At 35.5% G+C, this 12,339-nt stretch overlaps 1 protein-coding gene across 1 annotated transcript; it reads left to right on the top strand.

Annotated features, from left to right (window-relative positions):
* The first annotated feature begins 7,078 nt into the window (after nucleotides 1-7,078).
* LOC149240603 (cyclin-dependent kinase B1-1-like) lies at nucleotides 7,079-8,246 on the top strand. Its single transcript, XM_089370233.1, has 5 exons — nucleotides 7,079-7,281; nucleotides 7,511-7,652; nucleotides 7,753-7,814; nucleotides 7,901-8,012; nucleotides 8,133-8,246. The coding sequence occupies exons 1-5, from the start codon at nucleotides 7,079-7,081 to the stop codon at nucleotides 8,244-8,246; spliced, it is 633 nt and encodes a 210-aa protein (XP_089226359.1).
* The last annotated feature ends 4,093 nt before the right edge of the window (nucleotides 8,247-12,339 follow it).

Below are 12,339 nucleotides of genomic sequence, written 5' to 3'. Positions count from 1 at the left end.
CTTTTGTTGAACCAACCACATAAACAACTTAATTTTCATCCAATGTGGGTTCTGCCAAAGGTCCTTCCATACCTTATCAGGGTTTTGATAATCAAACCCTATGGATATTCATTTGGCTTCTTTGAGGTTAAAGTTACCTTCTTTATTTCTTTCGCATCTAAGTTGGTGAGACAAGGATGATACCAAAATCTTCCTCTATTCCAAGTCCATAGCAAGAGAGTTTGCCTGAGCTTTCAAAGGGCTCTCTTCCCTGTAGCCTAGATCCTTCCATATTCTCCATTTGGCATTGTTCCTTACCTGATCCCAAAAGTCACTTACCATGTGTAAACCTTTGTTTTCAGTACCATTCTTGATATCGGTTAGTTCTTTCCTAAATAGTTTTGGTTCTTGCTACTAGTTGTCCCCCTAGAATTTTGCCAGGTTCCCATTTCTGATCTCCCAGAAGCTGTGCTCTTGGACAATGTCTCTATTTTTCCAAGAAAGATTTCAAATGTGGGAGCCATGATAAGCCCAGACATTCGAATATGATCCCTCTCCTGCCATATTTTCATATTTATGTTTCCAATGCTTGGCCCATGGGGTTACCAATTCCTTAAGCCACCTCCACCAAAGCTTTGCACAATAAACTCTGTTGAGGGTTTCAGGGTCATGAAGCCCCAAACCTCCATGGGCCTTAGGTTTGTAGAGCTTATCCCAAGCTACCAAAGCCCATTTCTTTTTCTCTTCCCCTTTGCCCCAAAGAAAATCCCTTTGAATGTTCTTGATCTATTGCAAAACTCCTTTAGGAGCAGGAAGAGCTGACATCATGAAAATGGGTATGGCCTGCAGGACAACTTTTGTGAGCACAAGGCGCCCTGCTAAATTCAAAGATCTGCATGTCCATTTCCTGACCCTATCCTGCAGTTTGTTAATGACTGGCTCCCACACTCCCCTGCTTAGAGGTTTGTCTGTAAGGGGCATTCCAAGGTACTTAGAGGGTAATTGTTCCCTTTGGAACCCTAAAATTCTGGTAAGGTTTATTTGAATAGCAATGTCAGTGTTAAAAAAGAAAACTTTTGATTTTTCAAGGCTTACCTCTATACAAGCAGCCATATTAAAGTCTTTCAAGATTTGTTTAAAAGATTTGGCTTCCTTAACTGTGGGAATGCCCTGCAGCATAGTGTCATCCACAAATTGTTGGTGAGTTGAAGCAACTCCATCTATGGTGAGTTTCAAACCCTGGATTCTTCCCTCAACACTTGCCATTTTTATCGCTCTTCATAGCCCATCCATCATGAGCACAAAGGGGAAGGGGGAGAGAGGATCTCCTTGTCTTAGACCCCTAGAATGCATGAAGGTTCTGGAGGGCGAGCCATTAAGCAATATTGAGAAACTGGCAGTGGATACAAGGGCCATAACCCATCTGATCCAATTGTGATCAAAACCATAAGCTTTCAAAACTTCCCTGATGTAAGACCAGCTTAGCTTGTCATAAGCTTTCGCTAGGTTAGGTTGTATGATCATACCAGCTTGCTTGTTACTCTTAAGAGAGTGTACCATCTCATGAGCTTGTATGATGTCGTTGAGAATATGTCTTCCTTCCACATAACCCGTTTTCTCCTTTGAGACAAGAGCTGGAAGAAGGGGCTTGATTCTACTAGTGATCACTTTGAAAATAATTTTGTACACCACATTACATAAAGCTATGTGTTTGAATATGTCCAGTGTCATAACTTTCTCCTACTTTGGAATCAAAGCTATTAAAACGCATTGAGAGCCTTCAGGACTGATTTGGATCTTCTTGATTCTTCCACTGCATCAAGGATGTCTTGTTTGATTGTTTTCCAACATGCTTTGAAGAAGTCCACATTGAAACCATCCGGGACAGGAGCTTTCCCATTTTGAATCTCATTGATAGCTTCACTGAGCTCATCTTCAGACACTAGCCTATTAAGATTATGATTGTCTTCCCTTGTGACAAGCTTAGGAATGTACCTTGTGAATTTGTTAATGAACAGTTATCTGTCTAAGAGAGGCTCCTTTGAAATGCTAAGGAAGTGTTGTACTAGGACAGATTCCATTTATTTGTGGGTGATGAGATCATTCCCTTGAAGATCTCTGAGTTTTGAAATTCTGTTATGTGACCTGTGACTCAAAGTTGATTTATGAAAAAAATATTTGCTTCTTTCCCCTTCTCTAATCCATTGAACTCTCGATTTCTATCTCCATAAAATATCCTCTTGCATGCACCTATCGTCCCATTCATTCTAAAGAGAATCAACTTGAGTTTTCCTTTCCTCGGTAAAACCATTTGTGATTATGAGCTGAATAATATCCTGAAGTTTACACTCAACTTCTTTTTTGGCTTTGAAAATGTTACCAAACTGATTTTTGTTCCAGTATTTGAGTCTGGCCTTGATGTGTTTAAGTCTTTTCTATAGCATATACATTTTAGTGCCTTGACAAGGCAAATATTCCATCGACCATTTCTCAATGTTGCTAGTGAAGTCAAGGTTAGAGAGCCAGTAATTTTCAAACCTAAAAGGTATGTTCCTCGATGTACCCATAAAAGTGGCTTCAAGCTGGACAGGCCAATGGTATGAGCCTCCAAAAGGAAGGATTAAAGCTAACATGTCAGGGCCTATGAGAAACAGGTCCTCTAAGATCATGAATCTATCTAGTTTAGAAGCAACTTGAGAAGCCCCTCCTCTCTTATTGTTACAGGTGAAAGTACCATTTATTGTTTCAGCATCCACTAATCTCATGTTATTTCTGAAGTTCTGGAAGGAAATGGAGTCTCTGCCTAGTGTTCTAGTACCCCCTTTTTTCTGTGTGAGAGACTTGATCATATTGAAATCCCCTACTAGAATCCAGGGTATATCAGGATATCTCTCTCTCAGCTCGTCAAGGAAAGTGAGAAGCTTGAGTTTTTCTTCTAATTTTTTAGGACCATAGACATTTATAATCATGTAAATCTCCTTATCACCCACAGGTTGTATTACCAGCGAAAGATAGTTCCTAGACACTTCCGCATCCAGGATTCCAAATTTTTGGGGATCCCAAAGCATAAGAATCCCTCCTATTGAGTTGTCTTCCTTTACCTATAGATACTCATACCTACTTAACCATTTGCTATGTATTTCTCTGATTTTATCCATCGAGCACTTTGTTTCGTTAATGAAAACCATATCTGGTTTTTCTTCTTTTATTCTAATGTTGAGATTTCTTTGTTTCCTTTTACTTCCTAGGGCCCTAATATTCTAAGTTGTAAGCTCCATTAAGAATGGTTTATAAAAGAGTAACTAGTAAGATCTTTCATCTTACCTGAGTTGATCATGAGTTTTCCACATTTTGTCAGCAAATCATTCTATCTCTTCCTTCCTCTTTTCCTACCCAGGTTCTTGGAAGAGTGTCTTGGTGTATCCTCCATTGTCTTCATCCCTATATTTTCTTGGCTATCATTGTTTTTTTTACTCCAGAACCCTTAGCTTGGGATATCCATAGGAAGAGTTGTTGAACCCTGTCAAACTCCTCTTTTGGCAGGGAATCAACTCCTTTGGTGATACCTTGCTCCAAAAACTTTTCTAGATCAAAGTTCTCCCTCTCAAGAATCTCCTATAGATCATGGTCCTTCGTTCCGCCTCACTTGGGGTCATCTCATGGTCCCTACTGAGCTCCACAATGCTCAGTGGATCATCCTGTTGCTGGCTGTTTTCTGGTATGTCCTCCATGCTAGTATCCTTATCCTTATTATTGATTTTAGTTTCCGATTTTTGGTTTGCCCCGTTGTTTCCACATTATTCTTCTAAGATTTTGAAACTATTGTGGCTCAATTGCTCATCTTTGTTGATTTTCTTTTGGTACCGCTTTCCTCTTTTCCCCTTACCCCCCACCTTAGTGAAACCTTCGAAATCTTTACTTGTGGTGGTTTTCTTGTTGCTTTCCAATTTGTTTAATGGGCAGTCTCTGTATAGGTACCCATGTTCATGCCAGTTACGACACCTAAATGGGACATGCTCATAGTCCACCGCCTGCACCCATTCTTCATCATAAACTTCTAAAATGACCTTGTCTGGGAGTGCCCCGAATAGGTCCATTTCCACACAAATCTGAGCAAAATAAGTGTATTTGCCTCTTAATGTCGCCTCTACTATCTTTATCCATATTGTACTTAAGTGAACGTTTCTCGTTCTGGGGAAAAATTCATCACCTATGGTCACATGTAAAGGCCTGCAACAACGTAAAAATAAGGTCCTCCCTCAAACACTCTCTCTTTATCTTCTAAGCTCGAGAACACCAATGTAAAGAAGCCCTTGGATCCAAGGTGAAGGTTTATTTCCCCCTTAGGTTTCCAGTGGTTCCTTATCCATGCATGTAAGGCCTTCTCTGTCGACCAAATCCCCATTTTCATATGATCGCATGTTTCGCCATGTGATCTCTATGCACCTATAGTACTGGGCCATTTAAAATGACCCAAGGAGTAATGATCGACTTGGGTTTGCAGACCCCTGTCGCCCTTGAAGGTAGAGCTTTCTGACTACTACCCTCTTTCCTCTTCTCCCTGCTATCTTCCTCATGATTTTCTCTTTGTAAGTGAGGTTTCATATTTCCTGTGCTAGTATCCTCAATTATCCCCTCTGTTGGTTTCTTGAAGCAATACAGATTAGTCTCTTTGCTTTTGTTCGCACCTATTTCACTGTAGGAGGGAGCAGAACTCCCTCCTCCATGACGCGCCATGGTTACTAGCACCAAACTCTAACTCAAACCCTAGTTCAGATTGCACAACACCTCTAAAGATCCATTGATAGTTGAAATTTAGAAAATAGATATGAAATGTAATTTTTTTATTAAATAGAAATTTATAAAAGTAAAATTTAGATAATAAATATCACATATATTTTTATTTTAGTGCATTTGAAGTGAGTAACAAATCCTATGGTTTGAGGTATTTCATATTTACAATAATGATATTAATACTAATTTTATTTTATTGTTCTAGTAAGGTATAAATTTGAGAATATGAGATCCTTTTATTTAAGGGGTAAAAAAATTATTTGACCCATTTCAATTGAATGATTTGATTATTAAAGCTTATGAAAGTGTACATAGTCCATATGTTAAAATTTCAATAAACGTATATATTTATGTGACCTCTACTAAAAGAACACATATCCTTAACTCTATATATATAAAGAGAGAGAGATATATATTTTAGTGAAAAAACACATATTCTTAAATATTATATTTACTCAAATTATACATAATTATTTGTAAAATTTAGAATCTAAAAAATTATTTGGAAATTTTTGTATTTTGTAAACTATCATTTTTCTTAATTATTCTAAATAAAATCTAATTGATTATCAAATATATATTTTGCTTATCAATAAATAATTAATTTGTCATCGATTGATTGAGGTGAAGGTTAAATCACACATTGATACACTTTTACTTTTTCTTTTATCCAGGTGACTTCCATGCTTTTTATTTCATTTCTTTTTTTCATTTTTCAGTTTTAACAAAAAAAATAAGCAAAAAAATAAATTTAATGTAGATAAGGTTGGAGTATGACCTAAAACTACTTACTCTTAGCTAAGAATTCATCTTCCTTGCACATAACAAAACAAGATTCATTGCCCGATACTAAAAGACATAAAAAAAAAATGCAAACACTAGTGAGTTATTCCAAATACTGTGATTTTTCTTCAATAATATAATAATTTAACCAATATTTATAAATAACACCCAATAATAATTATCCCCCCTATTAATTTAACAACTCTATTATAATATATTTCTATATTATATTTAAAAAAATAAAATAAAAATCCAAAAAATATTTTAAATTATATGTTCCTGCTTAATATTAAAGAGTCACTTAATTCAATATACTTGGAATATTCTTTTTTTTTTCAAAGTTCACCTTATTTTGACTAACTCTTGAGTATTCTCCATGGCATCTCGATCTACCTCATGTTTGGAAACCTTATCAACCAATTTTAATAATATCATGGAACCTTCAGCTGACCAGGTTGCATATCCCTCGATAATGGCTTCTCAACCTCATGTATAAAAATTAATCCTTTTTATTGTATTGAATCTGATCAAACTTCAAAGTGTTTTTTTTGGTCCATCTCTTCAATCTAGTTATTTAACTCCTCTCAAATCATGATTCTCTCAGTTTCTTCAAATTTTTCTTATCCCTTTCTTCTTAGATGAACGTAAGCTTGCATCATTCTATCTCTCGTGCAACTTCACTCTGTTTATTACTTGTGTAGTGCGTCTTCTCACGGCCACCTCCCTGGAATGGAGCTCTATAAAAATCATTCTCAACATTTATGCAACATATTCAACTACATCTATCTGTCGGCTATGGGGGCCTTCAACGACCTCTTCCGAATTAATGACTCCTTTGTTCTCCATTCTGTAAAGTCTATAACTCTGCTTCTAACCACCACCTTCCCTCTTTGCTAAAATTGTCTCCAAACTGAAAAATTCTCTTACTGTGATATCAAGTTAGCTAATCGATATCACAATTACGACTATTTTCCGTTCTATAAACTAAATAAAGTGAACTCTCTCTTCTGCCCACCACCTTCACTCTGTGCTAGAATTATCTGTATTATTGGTGTAACTATCTGATACCAGATATACGTATGTCAACTCCACAAATAAGGGTACACACATCAAACGACACAACAACCAACTATAATTGAAATTAAGAACAGAAATTCATCCACAATGCAATTCGTTATGTTTTAGAAATGAGCGAGGATTTTAAAAACCCTGGGCTCGTGATTTCCATGAAAGTTTTCTTTATTTAATTAGAATACTAATGAAGTAACGATTGATTAATCGCTGCACCTTTTCCTTTTTCTTTTCCCCAAGTATCGAGTCACGAGATTAGATTGGTCATAAACTACAGAACACGTTTGAAATCTGAAAGAAGAGTCGTGTCTTTTCGTTTCAAGGAATTTGAGTTCAATAAATGCGTCTCAGCAGTGCATTGTTTGGAGATATTTCTCGCCCCTTCGCCTGTCCAGTGTCAACCGCATCTTAATTTCTCAACGCTTCTGTTGACCTCCTGTTTTGTTAAACGATGGGAATGGACAAGTATGATATACTGGAGAAAATTGGAGAGGGATCTTATGGGACGGTTTTCAAGGCTAAAGTGAAAACGACAGGTCAGGTCGTAGCTCTCAAGAAAACCAGTCCGCAAACCACCGAAGAAGGGTTTCCTGCGAGTACACTCAGGGAAATCGCAAATCTCAAGTTGCTCGCCCGTGGTGAAAATATTGTCAAGTAAGTTTGTGTCAACTTCTATTTTAATGTTTATTTTCAAATAGACATAAATTTGTAAATTCATATGATATTTTGAACAAATACAGTAAGATTTACATCTGAATTTTGTTTTTATATCTTTAAACGCATCAGATAAATTAAGAGGTGTCTACACTTTTGTATTCTCAGCTCCAGTGATAATCTCAACCATTTCAAACTAATTTCTTTCTGAGTTCCTCATACTCTGCAGGTTATTGGCCGTGGAGATGGCCAAGAATGCAAAGGGAAAGCTGGTGTTATACATGGTGTTTGAATTTATGCATTGTGATCTTATGGATTTGTATCGCAAATATTCAACCAACAATGAATCAATGCCCCCCGTAGTCATCAAGGTCTACCGAATTTAAATCCGTCCATTCATTGCTTTGGAAATAGTATAACCCTGTATATTCTAATTTTGTTGCTGAGCATGTATCCGTTTTTTCACTGCAGAACCTTATGTTTCAGCTGCTTAGGGGAGTAGAGTATTGTCACAAACACGGAGTGATACACAGGTTATTCTTATCTCTTCTCTTGTAAAATATTGTAAATTATGTACTTGCAATTATCCAGTGTCATGTATATCAATTTGTGATTGCAGAGACTTGAAACCTCAGAATCTACTATTAGATTTACGTGCGGGACTGTTAAAAGTTGCAGACCTGGGCCTTGGACGAGTTCAACGTAAGAAGTTCAAGTGGTATACTGACGAGGTAGGGTTTTATGTACGTAGAACATTAAATTTCCTTTCGAATTCAAAAACCCTAAACCTGGCATACTGATTAGCATCATGAAATTGGAGATTTTAAATTATTATTTTCTATTGAATGCAGGTGGCAACACTATGGTATAGGCCTCCTGAATTGCTGCTGGGCGAAACGAATTATTCTTTTGCACTTGACATTTGGGCTATTGGGTGTATTTTTGGTACAGTAGATTTCATGTGAAATAAAGCTTTTGAGTTCTTGGGTTTTAGCCCGTTACAAAACCTTGATGGGACTTGTTGCTATTAATTATGCAGCTGAACTGTGCACTTTGAAGCCCCTTTTTGAGGGAGATTCACAATTGAGTCAATTAATTATAATATTCCAGTGAGTTTCAGCATTTTCTTTGTCTGAAAGAGACTTTATCCTGTTTAATATTAACGTTTTGGTTGAAATTAAAATCTCATAGTTCTGTCTTCGTCTTCTAGGACATTAGGAACTCCAAACGAAGATGTGTGGCCGGGGATATCACGGCTGGAGCATTGGAATCCTCTCTTTCCTAAATTTAGACCTAAGGATTTGGCAAATGAAATTCCAAGTTTAGATGAATGTGGTTTGGACCTGTTATCAGTAAGTTATTCTCCCTTTTATTAAAAGGCAATTCTAGTTTTAGTAGGATTTGGGAGATGAAATTCCAAGTTTAGATGAATGTGGTTTGGACCTGTTATCAGTAAATCATTCTCCTTTTTTAAAAGGCAATACTAGTTTTAGTAGTTAGATTATATATTAATTTATGGATGCTTCTGTAAAGTTTACTAAAGTTTTATATTTGCAGAAAATGCTTCAATATGATCCTTCGAAGAGAATTCCAGCCAGGAACGCATTATCACATCCTTACTTTTTTGAACTCCAAGGCCAGGTCTTAAAGGAGAAGCCTAGTTTAAATCTGTAGTAATTTGTAATTTTAATGTGTGAGCGTAAGAAATGTGTTCTAATCGAAAATATATATATATATATATGTATTATAAAAAAATATGTTTTTATAATTTTTAAAAATATATTATCAAATAAAAACTCAATTATATTTTAGTTATTAATAAATATGGTATTTGAATTACTAAAGGTTTTACACTTTTTCTAATTCAAAAAATAAATTTAATAGACATATATGGTAGCATTTCATCTACATTATATATATATATCGTAGCATTTCATCTACATTATATATATATATCATAGCATTTCATCTACATTATATATATATGGTTAGGGAAACTATATAAATTAAATAATTGGTATATATATATATGGTTAGGGAAACTATATAAATTAAATAATTGGTAAAAAAAATAGTTTAGGATTTTTCATGAACAAATTAAATCTCTACAATTCACTTAATAAATTTCCATAATTAAAATAAAATTATAAAACCTTATTCTAAAACCAACATACTATTAATTTTTTAGAAACTTTATTCCAAAATAGATATACCTATCTACCTAATTCACTTAATAAATTTCCATAATTAAAATAAAATTATAAAACTTTATTCTAAAACCAACATACTATTAATTTTTTAGAAACTTTATTCCAAAATAGATATACATATCTACCTAATATTATGTGGTGTGAAGTACTCCAAATTTTTTTCCCCTGGGAAAAATGGTGATTTTATTCATAAGACAAAATTACAATGAAATGCTAAATAGCATATGCATATGAGTTGTTCATGTTTTCACATGATACAAAAAAATTAAAGAACTATTGTTAGCCTATTCTTTTCTACCTTTTTTCTTTTCCACTTTTCGCCAATCTACAGTGTTGGGAGTGGATCTTACAATGGCCAGTTGATTTTCTTTTGTATTTATGGGGGATTCTTTGTCTAAGGCAGAGCCTTCTGATCCATTACTTCCATTTGGATCTCTTGTTGCTAAGAGAGGTTGTAGAGATTGGTGGGGTGTTTCTCTTCTTTTTGTGTGTTGTTCCAGCCCTTTTGAGCATCTGATTCTGCCTTGTTTTCTTGTTTCTGCTATTTATGCTTCTTATATTAGGGTTTGTGTATTGCCAACCTTTTGGCATTTTATGTTGCTTCTTATTCCATTTGCGGTCTTTTTTGGCCAGTGGACAAGCACTATGGAAGTGCCTTGTTTGTAAACATCCACATCATCGAAATGTTGTATTTTCGTAGTCTAATGGTTGAGTCCACTGAGGATTACCGAAATTCAATGTAATACTGTATGGTAGTCCCTGGCTGAGATCTACTTCAACATAGGCAAAAGTAAATATTCCCCTTGTAAGTCTATCCCTATCAATCTCTAGGAACTTTTGCATGGAGTTCCAAATAGAAATTAAAACATTATGATACCAGAAGTGTAATGGTAGGTGATGCAACCTAACCCACACTGACATTTTTGATACCACTATGGTGTTAACTCTGAGAACCAATATAACCCATACGAGCATTTTTTATACCACTATGGTGTTTGCATCCAACTCTAGGAACCAAGGGGTCATGAAGAGTCCAGCATTGCCCCAGAACCATGGTCCCTTATTAAGGATTTTTTCCTATTCTGGTGTTGTGTTGAGTTGACTATAAAAAACTCACATAGATATATTTCACAATTTGGTGATCATTTAACATATATCCATTGGTGCAAAACATTAGATTTTGGCCAAAAATCATTAAATCTACATATAACTACATTGTTATAGACTTCTGAATATAAGCCATTTACCTCCTGCATTGAGATTGTGAGAACTGGATTCTCATGTTTTTGTTTCACGATGTAGGGCCCTAGTAAATCGATCAATGTTGCTAGTTTGGTTTGTGCTCTTTCTTTTCCTTTGTTGGTTTGATTTGATTACGATAGTCGAATCTTTGACAATGCCATAATCCTAAAACATGTGATTATCGTGCTGGTTGTGTCACGCCCCCAAGCTAGCGGTAGTTTTTCAATCGCTCTTAGCGAGGTGCGACACCACCGAACACTTTCTTTTCACTAATACTTATGCTCGTAGACTACGCCTAACCACTTATTCCTACTTAGTTTGTGTTTCGCAACCAAGTATTATTAATGTGTTTCTTTATACAAGTGAAAGCCCATAACATTCACATAAATAGCATTATACAATAGAAATGCACAACAGTATAAAAGGAGGGGCAACTCCCTGCAATATGAGTCTGCCCGAATCAATATATTATACAATCTTCAATGTTACAAAGCTTTACAAGTTAAATCTTGGGAAACCCCAAATTTACACTTAGTCAATTTTCAACTTCGGCAAACTCGGTTGTCGAGCTTATCGGCGCCTCCACACGGTCGCCGCACGACTCACCAATCGTTTGTTCACCTCGTCGCACGATCGTGTTGTTTGCTCAACTTGGGTGCGCCTCCAAGTTGCTACACATGGGCGCCTCTACCCGAGACACCTCCGTTCACAATCTCACCACTTTACCAAACGTCACACCGTGCACACTTGCACGACGAGTGGGCGCTCACCCGAGTCACCCAAGAACCCATGCCAAGTCATCGCACAAACCGAGCGCTCTCCAACATTTCACCATTGGACGCTCCTACACATCAACCGGGCCGCACTCGTCATTTCCTTTGGGCGATAAGAGCGTATCAATGGCAAGCCAAGATCTACCTCCTCTCAGAGTCACGATCCCACGGCCAACGACGAAATCGGTAGCAGGAAAGAAAACCCTAACTCACATCGTCCTCTCCATTTCGCTTCCTCGCCTAGTCCGTATTTGTGATGATAACTTAAACCGGCATATCGAAGTACTCCAAATTTATAAATAATAATTCTGGATTTTTTTTAATCAAAAAAACTAGGCTTCAAAAGAGAAGGCAGTTTAAATTTCTTTCATTATTCTAGGCCTTAAAAGCAAATCCTAGTTTAAATCTCTTTTAAAAAGGGATAATGAAATAAATTTTACTAATAATTTATGGGTGTAAAAATTGAATTTTAATTATAAATAAAAAAATTTTTAAAATTTAATAATTAATATGATCATTAAACCTCATGTTTTAGAAAATAATTTATAAAAAGGCCTTCAATTGAGTCACCCCACGGAATATGGATAAAAATGGTTTTTAAATTTGAAAAGGTTTTACATATTTTTTTTAAAAATAAAATAAAATAAAATAATTTATTTTCAATATATTATTAAAATTTTAATTTGAAAAAAATGGTGCACATTACTTATGATATATTTATTTTTGGCGGTTTTAAAATAGGTTTTATTAACCCAACTAAATAAATTCAATATTGAGACTTAAAATTTAGACAAATATGAAATTAATTTTTTTACATAACAAATATCATATAT

The sequence above is a fragment of the Pinus tabuliformis genome, chromosome 8 (genome assembly GCF_031772625.1).
Source record: "Pinus tabuliformis cultivar Carrire ecotype Pingquan chromosome 8, CPIR1, whole genome shotgun sequence".
In the NCBI taxonomy this organism is placed as follows: Eukaryota; Viridiplantae; Streptophyta; class Pinopsida; order Pinales; family Pinaceae; genus Pinus; species Pinus tabuliformis.
The sequence above is the reverse complement of the archived record's forward strand: the minus strand, read 5'-3'. Positions and strand labels throughout refer to the sequence as shown.

Bases quoted from the DNA above. Each gene is read 5' to 3' on its own strand.
- LOC149240603 (XM_089370233.1), top strand. From the start codon at position 7,079: ATGGGAATGGACAAGTATGATATACTGGAGAAAATTGGAGAGGGATCT. The intron at 7,815-7,900 runs GTTATTCTTATC...TTGTGATTGCAG, and splicing joins AAACACGGAGTGATACACAG to AGACTTGAAACCTCAGAATC. The intron at 8,013-8,132 runs GTAGGGTTTTAT...TATTGAATGCAG, and splicing joins TCAAGTGGTATACTGACGAG to GTGGCAACACTATGGTATAG.